The sequence below is a fragment of the Poromitra crassiceps genome (genome assembly GCF_964638095.1).
Source record: "Poromitra crassiceps genome assembly, chromosome: 3".
Taxonomy (NCBI): Eukaryota; Metazoa; Chordata; class Actinopteri; order Beryciformes; family Melamphaidae; genus Poromitra; species Poromitra crassiceps.
The window spans coordinates 48,501,101-48,518,344 of NC_139625.1; the positions used below are offsets into that span (position 1 = coordinate 48,501,101).

General features: G+C 44.5%; 1 protein-coding gene across 1 annotated transcript in view; it reads left to right on the forward strand.

Annotated features, from left to right (window-relative positions):
• The window catches only part of mipol1 (mirror-image polydactyly 1), a gene marked incomplete at both ends in the record, with an annotated part of 108,077 nt that overhangs the window by 12,750 nt on the left and 78,083 nt on the right, over positions 1-17,244 (forward strand). The window contains one exon of the mRNA XM_083633042.1: positions 8,474-8,600. Within this exon, the coding sequence (XP_083489168.1) occupies positions 8,474-8,600 (127 nt within the window). The remainder of the gene's footprint in view (positions 1-8,473; positions 8,601-17,244) is intronic.

The following is a 17,244-nucleotide window of genomic DNA, read 5'->3' on the forward strand; positions in this document are numbered from 1 at the left end:
GATAGAAGAGAGTCTCATCGTTCTTTGGGCGTGTTCGGTGTTTACATAGTAATATCACACAATATTCTGTGGGCCTCGAGAAATCACTGAAAACGCTCTGAAACTCTGGCACTGGGAGCGTCCGTTCTCCAAAAGTGGCTGGTACTCAATGAGTTAAGATTAAGCAAAGTGTGTGTGTGTGTGTGTGTGTGTGTGTGTGTGTGTGTGTGTGTGTGTGTGCGCGCATGTGCGCATGTGCATGTGCGTGCGTGTGTGCTCAATCTAGTGGAGACTTGGGCATATTATCAAGATAAAGCTGTGGACTTATACTTTTAACAAACTAACACAGACTCACCACAGTAACAAAATAATAGAGGGTTTCCCTCCGCTTACACCTGACACTAACCTCACCCCCAGGCTCTCAAAGGAGAATACTGACACAAACACGTTCATCCGTGCAGCCGCTAACGTAATGTCTTTATTCGGTTTCTTGTTTCATTCCAAACCTCCTCCTAAACTCAACTGAACTCCCCCCCCCATAAAACTGGAACTCATATCTAATTTAATACCTGTCTAACTGGGACTGTAAATTCATGTAAATTCCCTGCACATTAATGCCTATATAACTTAGCCTGTAAATTTCATGTACATTCAATGTAAACTCTTATTTAACTCCGACTGTAAATTCATGTAAATCCACTGCCTATTTAACGTCTATTTAACTCAGTCTGCAAATCTCATGTAAATCCAACGTAAATTCATATTTATCATCCACAGAACACTTCACCACTCATGTACATATTGTATATATTTACTCGATTTGATTGCACTTGCAACTTTGCGATTGTCTTTAGTTATCTTCCTACTTCTTATCTCTTCTTCTTATTGATGTGACCGCTATGCTGCATACAGACACTAAGACAAATTCCTCGTATGTAACTTGCAAACTGTGGCAATAAAAGTGATTCTGATTCTGATTCTGAAACAAACAGAGAGTCCGCTGATGAAATGTCTCGTCCTAGTTTATTCGGTCCCTTGTTCCAAGCAGAGAGAGAGAACAGAAAAAAAGTCTGCTCTGCTTGCCAGACAGCCAGTGGAAATTTATTTTGCGGACACGCAGCGCTACTGGATCAATAAAACAGCTTCGCTACTGACAACCATGGCCATTTGATTAAAAAAACGCTACACCGTGGACACGCTACTATGGAATTAAAAACTAGTGCCCCATACACTACTTTGTGACGTTACTAGGCTATTGCCCTTTTCAACAGCGGTGGTGATAAGTTTGAGTTGCACAGCACTGCAGGCACCAACGTAACTCAAAGATATATTAGGCTATCAGTACACAAATAAGCTCTGTTATCTTGTTATCGTTATCACTGCAACAAAGTGCATGCGCACATTTTCAATGAAACTGCTTCATCTCTCTCGCATAGACAGACCTATCTCCACACTCCACACTTTGCACTGTGCGAGGCTGCCAGGCAGCGCTTCATACGAATCGCTCATAAGATCATGGTGTTTTTGCAATGTCAGCGTAGGTAATTATGATGTATATTCACTTTATTGCAACTTCGGTTCAAGGTTCAAGGATATTTATTGTCATGGACATAGGCATGCCACATGCCACACCAGGCGTTTCTGCGCAGAATGCGGGGCAGCACCTCTTACGCGCAAAAAAAAAAAGCACTGCTTGAGCGCACCATAATCTCTGTGCTGTGCAGCGCAGCGCAGGGTAAAATTCCTTTTGGATATGTCATTACACACGGACGTGCCACGCCAGGACATCAAATTCTGCTGCTAAAATTGGGTATTAGCAGATAATTCAGTGAGGCAATCAATAACTCACTGAGCAACTTTTATCACATCGCAATGAGGGAAATTAATTGAGAAAACTTGGACAATGGACATAGGCTATTCACCTTCACCTATCCCATAGTCTCGCTGGCCAGCCTCCCCTCCCTACCGGGAGAGGAGTCTGGTGCCGCAGGTCTCCATAGTGGGATTGCGATGGGTGGCGCTTAGTGGCAGTGCCCTTGGAAAATAGTTTCCAACAATCCAACTTGCCCTTTTCAGCGTGTAGCAACGAGCTAGCGTGTAGGTTTCTGCCGTTAGCTTGCTAGCTAGTTAGCGTTGTTGTTTTCACTGAGGCGGCAGGGCACTATTTACCTCTGATTGACATGGTCGGAGCCAATGACAGAGTTTGTAATAAGCCGGGAGCGGACATCCGGCAGCCACTGAAACAGTCGCTCCAATGGGGAGCAGCTGTAGAGCAGGGGAGGGCTTATCCCAGTTGCCTGTTTCCGTGGTGCCAGACTCCTCTCCCAGTAGGGAGGGGAGGCTGGCCAGCGAGACTAACATAATTATGAAATTACCCTCAAAACACAATAATTGTCATTACTAAACCATGTTTGGTAGGCATGGATTTGCAATTAAAATAGCTATAATTCACCATTGTTAATCTCCTTCCTTACTCTAAAAATGGTAAACCCCAAACACCACATACGTATATGTTGACATTCAAAAGTTAAGTTTTCACACTACTGGATGGCAGCCATCTTGGAATTCTGGGTCAAAATTATGTCAGAATGTTAAACTGATGTCAGAATCAGATTCTTTGTGGTTGACTTGCACCGAAAAGTGTCTTCATACATTATTCTAGGTGCTCTGGTTCAAAAGTCAATTTTTCAAGATTGTATCAGTGGCCATCTTGGATTTGGCTGTCTGGCAGAAAGTCCCAGGATGTTTGGGAGGGGCCTGGGGGCTATTTTAACAAAAGGCCCATAGAAGTCAAATTACTCATGAAAAAATCTTAGCCAGAGAGTGGTCATGGAATTGAGGTTATAGCATCAGTTATCAGAAACTGTGATTTCCTTCTCACGTCATTAAATTCACCATTCATTAGTTACTTTAACAGTTTATGATGTTCTATATGGTATCATTGTAATCCTTGACCATGAAAACATAGGGATAGACATCACCTTTTCTGTGTTATCATGTGTGGTTCAGGAGATATGATGCAAACTACATAATTCGCTTATGGCGGAATTAGATTGGCCACCACGAGGCATTTTTGTGATGGCTTAATTTCTGAAGATTTACGGGGCCCCAAACTATATGTGTACTATACTATAAACTATAAGTTTCATGCTTTTATGAAAAAGTGAACATGATTTTCACATATCATCTGGACTAATATGACATGAGACCGCTCTCTTAACACGTTCACTGCCATTGACGAGATATCTCGGCTTACAAAATCCAACGGTTGACTGCCAATGACGAGATATCTCGGCTTAAAAAAAAAAAAAAAAAATTGACGGTGGGACGTGGATCCAACCCTTTTACGTCTCCTATACAAATATTGGAGGTATTGAATGTGTATAATCTATTTTACCGACCCACTGAGTGGCGACATGTCTCTCCTGAGTAGAAAGAGGCGAGCCAAAACTGCAGGGAAAAGCGCAAGGAAGCCGTTCTCATACTGTAAAATGGATGGCGAAAACGCTTTCGCTTTCGCACTGACGCACAGCGGTGGCAACGGTGGGGGGTTCCAAGAATAGACTGGGTGCACACTTTGAAACACGCAGCATAAATAAGCGCAGAATCGCAAGAGCTTCATCAGAGCTCTCAACCGAAACGCCAAGAAACGAGCGAGCCCCATCCAGCGAGCCCCATCCAGACTGCCAGGCAGCAGCCAGGCAGCAGCAACTCGTTTGTGACAGACCCGCTGCAGAGCCAAGGAGGGCGGAGGAGAACGCCCACGGAGGGAGGAGTTTGAAGCAGAGGGGGGTTTCCTGCTGTTATGGAGGAAATTACTGTTCAAAACTATTGTTTAGATGTCTGACGTCTTACTGATGCCAAAAATGAATGGTTAAAGTGACTGTTCTATCGAATTTCACAAAAAGCCGTTTATCTCAGAATAAATTTTCAGACGCTGAAACCATGCTGTATTCAACTGCTAATGCTTACATAACTACTAACTCTACAAACTAACTCTTTTAGACAGAGAAAGCACACATTCTATTAGTTCTTTTGAGATATTGTGTGTTCACAAAATCCTAACAGAAACGAATCCTCGGCTCTTGAAAGATGAGCCAGAATCCTCAAAAAAAAACCTTGGCAGAAGCTAACTACAGTATTGAAAAACGGCTGGCAGTGAATGTGTTAAAAGAGCACCTCGGAGACGCTCAGTCTCCCTGAGACTGAGCCAGCCGATAGGTTAACTATGCCTGGCTGAGCCACGTGTAATGTAAAGGGCAAGCCGACTTAATATAAGTCCAGTGTGCAATAACTGCAATTGTCACGTAATGTATACTTACTCTACTTATTTTGCTTACTTTATACGTACTCTACTTTATTAGTGGCCGGGCCAGCGAAGCGGCAGGGCCACTTATTGTATTTGCCTGTATTATTCTTCTTCTCCCGGGAAGTTCGACTTTCCATGCATGAAAACTAACCAAACTTTGCACAAAGGTCCAGTCCCATGCCAAACGTCTTTGACGCAAATTTGGGGCCAATAGTCCTAACGGTGGCACTACAGCGACCGTCTAAAGTTTCAGACTTTGAAAATTCATAAAAAATCAGGCATACGTGCTACGGCTTTGCAACTTTCACCGAAATGTGCGCCCAAATGAGGAGAAACTTTTGTACAATGCAACCTATGGCCAAAGTCTAAAGACCGCAAAACTGCAAAAACTGTAAAACTAATTAAACCCTACTCCTCGCACATTTTTTCTTCAAACGACACCAAACTTCAGCATCTGCATCGTTAGACTGTCCTACACAAAAGTATCAAAACAGATTTTCGATCGGTCAAAAATTTAGCCCACAGTGCATCAAAACGTTGAATTCTGGCCCCGTGTATAGCCTAATTACCTAGGGCAATTAGGTTGTATTTGTGATGTCATCAGTCACTCAAGCAATTGTGATGCCGTCACTGATGTCACTCGAGCAATTTTGATGTCATAATAGCTCAAAGCCTTGAGACTTGCCCGGCCACGACTCATTGCTGCACAGCAGCTATAATTTTGCTTATTTTTGCTTACTATCGCATTTTACTAGCTGTTTATTTTATGCAATGTTGTGTTCTGAGTGCGAGCTACTGTAACCTGTCCCAATTTCCCCCCGGGGATCATTAAAGTCTTTCTGATTCTGATTCTGATTCTGATGCACAGAAATCAGGGTTTTGTCATTTATATGGGAGTAGGTTTTTTACAGAGTGATAACTATCAATAAGCTACCAGATTGGCAGGGTTATTATGCCAAAATATAAACTAGAGACATGTAGGAAGACAAAATACAAAAATTGCACGGTCCCCTTAGGTGGTACCGATTTCACCATTGGCCCATGGACTAATTGCATTGTATCCATCTCAAAACACCACTAAATTCACCAAAACACCACTGAATTCACCATTAACTATTCATGTGAACAGTTTATGATGTTGTATATGGTGTCATTATAATCATTGACCATGAAAACATAGGGGTAGACATCACATTTTCTGTGTTATCATGTGTGGTTCAGGAAATATGATGAAATCAGGGTTTTGTCATTTTTTGGGGGTAGGTTTGTTTACAGAGTGATAACTATCCTTAAGCTACCAAATCGGAAGGGTTATCATACCAAAATATAAACTAGAGACATGTAGGAAGACAAAAATAACAAAATTGTGCGGTCACCTCAGGTGGTACCGATATGTCAAAATTTCAGCCTTGGCCCATGGACTATGTAGGAGACAGAGGCTTCTTCCAGCTGTAGCAGCCCCAAATTAGCGCATTTTTTTATTAAATTATTATATCGGCAAACAGCCAATGAAAATGCCGATACAGATAATCGGCAAAATGCTGAATATCGACGCCGATAATCGAAAATGTCGATAATCGGTCGACCCCTAGTTTCTGGACCAACAATACATTTCAACAAGTCCTCCCACCACAGGAGCATTTCCAACGTACATTTCAAGACGTCAGATAATTTGAAAACATCGCCCCGTTTCCAACGTTCATTTGAAAACTTTACGCAAATAAACCAACTTGGTTAAGGTTAGAGTTACACGCTGGGAATCAAACGCAGGTCTCTGGCGTCAGAGTCAATGTTTACACTCTCCATCCACACCTGACCACAACGCCCTTACTGGCCACCACAATATTTCAATAGCAGACTGTATAATGTTGATATACACATATCTAGAAATGTTGATATGCAATGCAACGTGCGGGTAGGCAGGGTTGGGTAGGGTTCTCTATGCAGGAAAAACCCTGTCAGGGTAGGCAGGGTAGGGTAGGGTTCTAATACCAGCTGCTTTAAAACCAGTGGTTCTCAACTGGTCTAGCCTCACGACCCACATTTTTCTTAGTCATTAAGTCGTGACCCAAATGTCGGATTTTCTTTTTTAGGCCTACATGCTTTTTAAACAAGTTTAAACTGGTGATGCTCGCAGCTACAGTAGCATGACATGTTTGGCACCAATGGATGCCTTAGGCCTTCTAGTTTAAGGATACCATATCTGGCTTTAAAAATGAGCCTGCTACAGCCTCTGAAAGACAGTAATGTTGGCCATGGACGCAGCCATCCTCAAGGTGTAGAAGAACTTTTTTTTTCATGCACACATCCGCGACCCACTCAAAACGGCCCCGTGACCCACTTTTGGGCCCTGACCCACCAGTTGAGAACCACTGCTTTAAACGATGCTACTACCATGAGACACTATATTACCGTGGATTGATGGTGACAGCAGCACAATGCTTTACCTGTGTTCCCAAATTCATTGGTTTCTGCACTCATAATCCTATATTGACGTTAGTGCACCCTCTTCTGGAAGCAACAACACGTGTGTTTGTTTCTATGCGGCGTTGAAGTAGGCAAATCTGTAACATTAGATGTGGAGCGCCAGCTGCTATCCATTAGCAAACAGGTCGCTAGCATGTAGCTCAGCTGACAGGAGTCTTAAAACACACACACAGACACACACATACTTTTCATGAACACAGAAACGTTATCACTGCACCGGGAAACGTTGTCACAACAAAACGTGGGACCGCTGAGTAGCTTTACAGCTTCTGGCTGTAATGTTAGCTGCCTCGCTCTGTCTGTCTGAACATAAATTGTGTCACTTCTGAGGATTTCTTCTTGAGCTATGCAGGCCAACAAATGGTTAGAGAAGTATAATAGTATAAAAGTACAATAGTATAAACACATCACACTGTCTAGTCTTAAATATATACTGTATGTATGTGTATAATATATATACTTGGTGATGCAGCTCGGCTGCTGCCTGGCCTCGCCTGCCCTATTGACGTGCGTGTTTGTGTGTGTGTGTGTGACAAGACATCACTGATCAGTCTTGTCACAATGCCTCCTTGTGTGTGTCTGACATCACTGATCAGTCTTGTCACAATGCCTCCTTGTGTGTGCGTGTGTGTGTGTGTGTGTGTGCGTGCGCGCGCGCCCTTATGACATCACTTTTGACATCATCACTGATGACATCACATCAATAGCTAATTACACACATTGAGGTGCATACCGGCCCTGGCCATGCCTAATATAATTTGTGTAGGTAAATACATTGTACATTCATCAAACAAGTAGAACAGAAACTCCCGCACACTGTCTCGCCTTCTCTGGAGATATATTTTTTATTGGATGAACAGACGTTTCGGTCGGCAGACCTTCATCAAGTGTCTGCCGACAGTGTGCGGGAGTTTCTGGGTGTGCAGAGACTTTAATCACTACATTCATAAAACGAAAGAACAACAAAAATCTCTGTGGTATCATGATACTACCTGGTAGCGTGATACTTTGGCTGGTATAGTATTGCAGGGTAGGTTTCTCTGTGTAGGAAAAACCCTGTCAAGGTAGGGTAGGTACTAGGGTTATCTATGCAGGAAAAAGCCTGGTAGGGTAGGGTTCTCTATATAGGAAAAACCCTGTCAGGTAGCCAGGGTAGTCTCTCACAAACCGAGACCAGGTTGTTATGCAGCAGTGTTTGAGATTTCTCATGATGATTCTAATTTCCTCTCTGCCTCTCCTCGTCTCCTCTCTCCTCTCCCCTCTCCTCTCCTCGCCTCCTCTCTCCTTGTCTCCTCTCCTCTCACCTCTCCTCTTCTCTCTCCTTGTCTCCTCTCTCCTTTCCTATCTCATTGTCTCCTCTCCTCGTCTCCTCTCCTGTCTCCTCTCTCCTCTCCTGTCCTCTCTCATTGTCTCCTCTCCTGTCTCCTCTGTCCTCTCCTCTACTCTCTCCATGTCTCCTCTCTCCTCTCCTCTCTCCTCTCTCCTCATCTCCTCTCTCCTCTCCTGTCTCCTCTCACCTCTCACCTCTCCTCTCCTCCCTCCTCTCTCCTCTCTCATCTCCTGTCTCCTCTCCCTTGTCTTCTGTCTCCTCTGTCCTCTCCTCTCTGCCACTCTCTCCTTGTCTCCTCTGTCCTCTCCTCTCCGCCACTCTCTCCTTGTTTCCTCTCTCCTCCCCTCTGCCTTGTCTCCTCTCCTCAGTGTTAGAGGAGGTCTTATCGGCTCAGAAGAACAGAGACCAGGCTCTGATGTCACGACTGCTGCTGGCCAATGAGGAGCGAGACCAGGCTCTGCTGCGTGCACAGAGGCTGCTGCAGGCCGCCACCCAGTACGTACACACACACACACACACACACACACACACGCACACACACACACACACACACACACACAAGCACGCAGGTATGCATGCATGCACGCACACGCACACACACACACACACACACACACACACACACACACACACACACACACAATGAGCAGGGTCTGTCCAAGGTTGCTTGACCCAGGTTCAACCCTTCTTTTGCCAATTCACACCAAGTCAGTCAACACGCGGTTGGTTAATCCCTGCATGACGATTCAGACAGGACCTGGGGGCATACCTCTAACAACTTGAATATCAGCATATGAAGTAGCAATACCGCTAACAATTACCATATTAGCATAAGAAGTAGTACGCCGGATGGTGCCGTTCACACTGAAATCAACTCGTGTCTGACTCATGCCAAGCTGAGTCAGGTAACACAGGTAGGGATGTCAACGCTTAACCGGTTAACTGTTGTATGCATATTAATTTGCATACAACGTGTTGCCAATCTGGCAATTTCTTTCCTCCGTGGAAGCAATGTTAACATAAGTATAGTAAAACATGGCACAAGGGTTAAACTAGCATTATATACTGTAGGAATTAAAAGCTCCTGCCACTGCGAATAACAACATACATTTACAGTAGAGACTTCCAGATGACCTCTTAGGTGACTTCATCTTAGGTGTCTACATCACTGCCTGATGAAATCACATTCGAGCAATTGCGTGACATAATTTCCAGTTGAGTGACATCACTTCCCACACACACCCTCTTCCTTGTTTCCTCGATCCAGACCCAAATCCAGACCCAAATCTCAGGTGACATCACAGTTGGGCAATTGCAAATGCATTCAACACACACACACACACACACACACACACACACACACACACACACACACACACACACACACATACACACAGAACTGCCCCACTGACATAACTTCCATCACAAATTGTGACTAAGATAAGATCACAGTTGCTCGAGTGACATCACAGTTGGGCAATTGCGAATGCATTCAATGGGTGTGAATAGGGACAGTAACCAGGTCGTACATCGTTTGGTTGGATCTGGGTGTGAATAGGGACAGGAACCGGTAGTACATCGTTTGGTTGGATCTGGGTCTGAAGGGGAACAGTAACCAGGTTGTACATCGTTTGGTTGGATCTGGGTGTGAATAGGGACAGTAACCAGGTTGTACATCGTTTGGTTGGATCTGGGTGTGAATAGGGACAGTAACCAGGTTGTACATTGTTTGGTTGGATCTGGGTGTGAATATGGACAGTAACCAGGTTGTACATCGTTTGGTTGGATCTGGGTGTGAATAGGGACAGTAACCAGGTTGTACATCGTTTGGTTGGATCTGGGTGTGAAGAGGGACAGGAACCGGTAGTACATCGTTTGGTTGGATCTGGGTGTGAAGAGGGACAGGAACCGGTAGTACATTGTTTGGTTGGATCTGGGTGTGAAGAGGGACAGGAACCAGGTCGTACATCGTTTGGTTGCATCTGGGTGTGAAGGGGAACAGTAACATCGTTTGGTTGGAAGCATTTTATAATCATTCAAAGTCAAAGTGTTTTATTTATCGGATGCACACGATAACAAGAGGTCATTCTGAACAATGGCATCCTTTACGACAAGGCAAGCAACAACTACGTAGTAGACATAAAAGAAAAATATCAAATATTAAATGTTAAAAAGAGTAAAAACAGTCATAAATGAGGTAAAAAATTATATATATAGCAAAAAATAGCAAGAAATATAGCATAAAAACCCACAAAAATGGTGTGTGTGTGTGCACGCGTGCATGCATGCATGCATGCGTGTTGGTACTCTGGTGAGGACAGTGAAATAAGCTGATTTGTTTGTTTATTTAAATGTGAGAGTTGAAGCTGTTTAGTTTGTTTATCTGAAGACCTCTGCTCCTCCAACCCGGTTGCCAGAATAAAATGCCGTCATTTTACCAAAACCAGGGATAGCACAATCTCAACGTGAATTTAAATGTACAAAACACCTGTTAATTTGAAAACGTCCTTCCAACGTTAAACACAAGTCAAACAACTAACAACTGGTTATGTTTAGGCAAGTAAAACAACTTTAACAACTGGTTATGTTTAGGCAAGTAAAACAACTTGGTTAAGGTTATGGTTTGAGTTATGCTTAAAGTCCCTGGAAACCAAAATCCACAGAAAACCTTCTAACTATTAAATTTAGGGTCTTATGTGAGTACCGTAATTGTGTGCCTCAGAAAGTAGGAGACATTACTTTCAACCAAAAGCCCCAAAATCGCCACTTTTCTACAAGGTCTGGATTTCCACTTCCTTATTGAAGAGAGTGTTGCGCGCGGTGCTAAACTGAATGATCTTATCACGTCATAAGATTTGGCCAATCACAGCGCTCGCTCAGTGTCTGTCTGTCTCCCTCCCGCCAGAGCCGTACCTCCCGCTCTGTGTGCCTGACTGCCTGTGTATGCTGCCTGCTCTCTCTCTCTCTCTCTCTCTCTCTCTCACTGTCACACGCACGCACGCACGCACACACACACACACACACACACACACACACACACACACACACACACACTCCATCTCTCTTTCCTTCTCTCTCTCTCTCTGTCTCGGAGGAGCTGCAGTCCTGGCTGCACGCACCACAGGGGACACGCCCACACAGTCCGCGGGAGAAAAGAGAGTCTAAAATCGAATTGATTCTCATGACTGTCAAACCTAAATTCATATACTTTGTGACGTTCATCATCGTTCAAATTTGGCTGGTGGCTTATTAACACATTGAGTGCCACAGCGCTTCAGTAAAATTGTCTGGAGCCTGTGCCAGATTCACTTCCATTCAGTTGAAAACAGCTATAGAATTTTTTCTATTAGGGCTGGACTCTAATGACTGGACTCTAATGAAACATTGGACACTCCTGCTTCTTTCAAAGAAGAAATTTTGTTTCTAGACAGTTCCATTATGAAATGACAGCCTCTGAAAGAAGAGCACTTTCAAGGGTTTTCTGCTGTCTTTTTTTACTTTTCAAGATAAAGTCACTTTTATGAATACTTTTTGCACTCTAATTTCGGGCACATTCGCTGACTCTGGCTGGTATTTTCTGATGTGGTGACATGGTGTAGTTCTGTGCAGCCTGCGTGCCCCACCCCCCTCTCCCCCCCTCTCCACCCCTGAGCTGCAGACTCCTCCCCACACGCACACAGTCTTTCTGTCAGTCATTTTCGCTGCCTCCGTTTTTGCCCCGGGCGGATCCCAGCGCAACGAGGAAGTGGCAAACGGGACTGCGGGAGGGGGTTTGGCCGTTCGGCTTCGGGTGCTGCCTTTCTGGCGGGTGGTCGTGTGGAGAGACTATGTGCAGGCGGATAGACAGAGGCGGAGGAGCTCAGTTGTGGGCGCGGATCGTAGCCAACTGTCAGCTGCAGACAGAGCAATCTATATGGCTCTGGCTGCAGCATGCATCGGTGTCTCGTCTTTGATCACGGCTTTCTCCGCTTTCTCCTGCACAAAGTAAAGGATCTGAGGTGGGTGGCGCAGCTCCCGTGTCGATTTTTAAGGTGGCGCCGTGTGATCCCTTGAAGGGATTCATGCTCACTGGCTGGGTACGACCTTAAACAGCAGAATTATGGAATAATATGAATTATGATTTTAGGACGTCCACAGACGTCCTTGGCACTTCTCGTTACTTTTTTTTAGGACGTCCACAGACGTCCTTGGCACTCAATGTGTTAACATAGGTTCCTGTGATGTGATGAACTCAAAATGCTAAATAATAAAAAATGATTTCTGGTTTCCAGGGACTTTAAATAACAAAAATGTTAAATGTGACTTACGGTTTAAATGTAGACTTTGAACATTGGGACTTGAACACAGCTCTCTGGTGTGAAAGGCAAGTGTTTACTCCCTCCATCCACCCCGACCACAACACCCTTACTCGCCACCGCGCTATTTCAATAGCAGACTCTATTCACGAGTTTCATGGTAAGCCAGTGGGTGCTTCCATGACACCCTCCCTCCCTGTTTCCAGTTGCTGGCTTCCTGTTTCCGCCGAGGACCGTTGATAGCAAAAGAGACTGAAAGAGAGTAGTCTCACGTGGTCAGACCCAACGTCACACGTCAGCAAGCTTCCAGCGACTTGCCTACTGCGAGACTAGAAAGAGAGACCGCTAAAGCACCGTTGTATGAGAAAATATAAGAGTTGCGATTTGGACATTTAGCCTTCAAAATAAAAGCGGCCACTATGCAACCACATACTATTTTTATCCATTTCGGCTAAAATAAGCCCATACAGTACCACAATAGCTCTTTGTTAGCTAATTATTTTTTAAACAGGAAGTCGACAACTGGGTACCGCTGAGAATCACGGGGAAGGTCAAAGTCTAGGAAAAAGGTGAATAATGTTCATAATGATATACCGGTACACATATCTAGAAACGTGATATCAGGTTTTCCCTGGCTCAAAATGACGCGGACGTGGTTCTACTAGAGCCCCACCCATATAGGGTTTTTGAGATTGATACCGTATTTAGTGGAGGAAACTTCACCGCTGGGCAGCTGATATGATATTTTTTGAGTTGGAATGAAAATAGATGTTTTCTATGTTGATTGTGCACCGATTAGACTCTGCAAAGGTACTCAGAAGGCTGTTTTTTAAACAAATTACTTTATTAAAGAATATTTAACATTAAATTGTCAACACATCGGTGTAATGCTGCAATTACAAATGACAGAAATCCACCAAGTGCAACGCTTGTTAGAACAGGGGTCTCAAACTCTAATTACCTGGGGGCCGCTGAGTGTCCAGTCTTGTCACAAGGGGGCCACTTCAAGTATTAAAAAAGAAAAGAAAAATGCATTAACTCAACATTAACAATTTATTCATTTATTTGAGGGACAATCTATTTTTTACATTAACAATTTATTTGTTTATTTGAGGGACTTTGTTTTCTTTTTTTAGGGACAATGCACATTACTAAATGAGCCAGTGTTAATTTTCAACTGTCCCTTGGAACTCCAGTTAGAATTAGAACTGATCTTAAATGTCACTTGACAGCTCAGTAATCCGCTCTGCCACTGTGTTGGCTGAAAGGCTGATGTTGCTGAAGTTACTTTTTTTCTGGACAGACGATATTTGCAACCTGCAGCATGCAGTCATTTAGAAACGTGCTTTCAGTAAACGGTTTCCCCGCTTTGCCGATCATCTCACTCACCACGTAACTTGCTTCAACTGCTGCATCAGCCTCTTTTCTGCCTTCTGGAAGAGATGTTGTTGTATTGACAGCTCTTTCTTTAGCTGTGCAGTGCGTTTGTCCCTCTCATCTCCCCGGTACTTTGCATAGGCTACTGCTCTGCATGTTTAGTTGAATAATGTCGCTTCAGGTTATATTGTTTCAGTAAGGCGATTTTCTCTTTGCAAATGAGGCAGGCGGCATTCCCTTTGAACTCGACGAAAAAATAATCACTCTCCCACTTCTCCTGAAACTGTCTGTGCTCGCCATCAACCTTTCTTTTGCCTTTTGACAGCGACATGTTCACTTCTCAACAAAAGATAACATTTTAGCGAGCAAATGTTTTTCTTTCCACTTGTTTTTTCACTCTGGTGAACCGAATCACCTGCTAATGAGGTGGATTTTACATGCAGTGATCATCCCGCTGGCCTGGAGTGTGAAGCCGTGTTGCCAGATACTGCTGACGAAATGCACACAAAACAGCTCAAGGAACTGCACATCTATGGAAATTTATCTGGCAACCCTGGTGTGAAGTGCGACTCGTCTGCATTAAGGCAGCGCCTCGTCCATGCGCCTCGGGAGCGCGCTCTGTGTTTTACAACGAGCGGAGGTGCGGGCCTGATTTCACTATAACTTGATATCAAGTGGCGGGCTGTATGAAATCGTTTTAGGGGCCGTGTCTGGCCCGGGGGCCCGTGAGTTTGAGACCCCTGTGTTAGAAGATAGTGTTTTCTATGAAGACACCTGTCGGAGTTGGTCAGGCAGCCTCTGTATTCTCTATGCAGGAAAAACCCTGGATATGCATGTTTTTGGTTGAGAAACATTGATATTCTAGGTATCTGTGGAGTGCAGAAATGCAGACATTTTATTCTGGTGACCAGACTGCCTCTCCCTCCTCCCCCGCCCCCCTTCTCCCCCTTCTCCCCCACCCCCCTCCTCTCCTCTTCATTATGCGTCCTCAGTCTGGTTGAAAGCTGTGAAACAGCTCAATCCTCCTCAAGGAGCCCAGAAATACACCCACAAATCTAATTACAGACCCCCCCACCCCCCATGTTACCCCCCTCCCCCTCCCCCCCAGGATGAGAGGGTAATTGATATCGGAGGCCACATCCCTTTATGAGGGAGAGAATATGGAAGAGCATGTTCCATCTGTCAGGACGGTGTGTGTGTGTGTGTGTGTGTGTGTGTGTGTGTGGGGGGGGGGGGGGGGGGGTGGCAGTGGAGTGGAGTTGTGTGTTTTCCTAATGGGAGAGAGGCTGTGTGTAATACCTCTGTCAACGTGTGTTTTTGTGTGGCTGTTTGATGCATGGATAATCTGGGTGTGTGTGGGTGTTTGATGCAAGGGTAATTGTGTGTGTGTGTGTGTGTGTGTGTGTGTGTGTGTGTGTGTGTGTGTGTGTGTGTGTGTGTGTGTGTGTGTGTGTGTGTGTGTGTGAAGCAGTGTGTGCTAACTGCTGCGTTTCTTGTTGTTTTTATGACTGAAACATTATTGATTGATAGAATTCCTTTACACACAATCAATTTCATACTCTCTATGGAAACCTTAATGAGCCATTAAATACATAAAACAGAGGGAAATCCGCGCTTCAGCTGACGAACCTTGCAACCGGTGCCTCTTCAGAACAGGGACTTTAAAGTGAATGAAGAAAGAAGGATCTGGAGCAGTTTGACTCTGAAGAAGACACTGCTTGTGTCGAAACATCAAGTTTGCACCTTTATTAAATTGCTGAATTGACCGTGTGCTCCAGATCCTTCTTTCTTCATTATATTAAAATTGGCTAAGTGGGCTCTGTCTGTCCGGGCGGTGTCAGTCACGATTTGTGATGGAAGTGATCCCATCAGTGTTGTCACTTGAGCAACTGTGATGTCATCAGTGATATCACTCGAGCAACTGTGATTTGCCCAACTGTGATGTCACTCAGACGTTATGATGTCATCAGTGATGTCACTCGACATGTAGTATGAGCCGATGGCGCACAGTTGCACGATGGCGCCTAGGTGGGTGGGCGGTGTCTGTCTGTCAGTCATGATTTTGGGAGCCCACGGAGTGGGCGATTTCCATAACTGCAGCCATGGCACAGGAATTGAGTGCCATAACAAAAGCCTATTGCTAAGAAATATTGCCTTGATTTATAGGAAATACACAGATGACTTTGGGCTTCATTATCTACAAGGTGCTTTCTGTAAATATAATAATTCCGTAATTCCTCAACACCTAAATGTCCGAATAACCAAACTTCGTATTGTAGTGACTACTAGTGAACTCTGGGGGTCACAAGGAACTATGGGATACTCAGGGGATTCTCTATTCTAGTCCGAGCAGATGCCCTCTCTCACCGCAAGAAGAGAGGCATCTTAGCGCGGAGTCATTACGCCAAAGAACTAGTCGCCATGCTGCCATGCCATCAGAATTAGTTGCCATACCGTCCCATGCCATAGATCTTATCGCTCTGCCATACTTGAATAAAGCTTGCTTGTTAAAACTCTACCCTCTGGTCTCTCATGATTGAAATGGTGGTCTCGACCTAGTTTCAAGATGAAGACCAGACACGCTGCCTCGCACCACGCGCAATCCTAGTGACCTCACCTCACCTTATGTAATCCTAGTGTGACGAGCACAAGTGTAATCCCAGCGTGACGTCCGCGTGACGCACTTGCCTATATGACGCCGATAATGTCGTCAGTCCCGAGGCTATGACGTAGCAGTATTTATAGCCATGCTCTGTGGGTCATCGTCCTCTTTCCCTGATCTTTTGGTCGCTGTACCCGAGCTGATCGCATCCCATTCTCTGAAAGCTGCGTTTCGACCCACCCACCTCCCCAGGCCATCACCAATGTCTTGACTCCTGAAGAATCCCCTACGGGGGGGGGGGATTCTCTATTCTAGTCCGAGCAGATGCCCTCTCTCACCGCAAGAAGAGAGGCATCTTAGCGCGGAGTCATTACGAAAGGCGAAGAATTTCAGTATTTTTCAACCTGGACTGTATTTTTTTTTTTTTTTTTTATGTTCAACTACCTAGTGAGAGGAGAAATTTTGGTGCAGTATTGAGCAAGGTCACATCAACCGGCCAGCAGCTGCAATGGCTCCAATGTAATCATGTCAGTCCGTATAACATTAGTCCGGCTCAAATAAATATGGGCGGCCATCAAATTCAAGTGCCTCGTCCATATTGTCGAGATCAGATAAATATTCAGCCACAACTTACAAAATCATTCAGCATCAGCTGTTACTCCAAACCAAACATGGCAGCTCCCAGCTTGCCACACCACAGCTGACTTCCGGCAAACAACGCAACTCTTACAAGACTTCTGCTTTGATCAAGCAGAAGGTGAATGAATGAATGCATTTATTTAAAAAAATTCTATTCACATTATGTGGGATCTTGAAATGTATTAAAAGTTGGAAAATTAATTTAGGGAAAATTAAAGGATGGCTT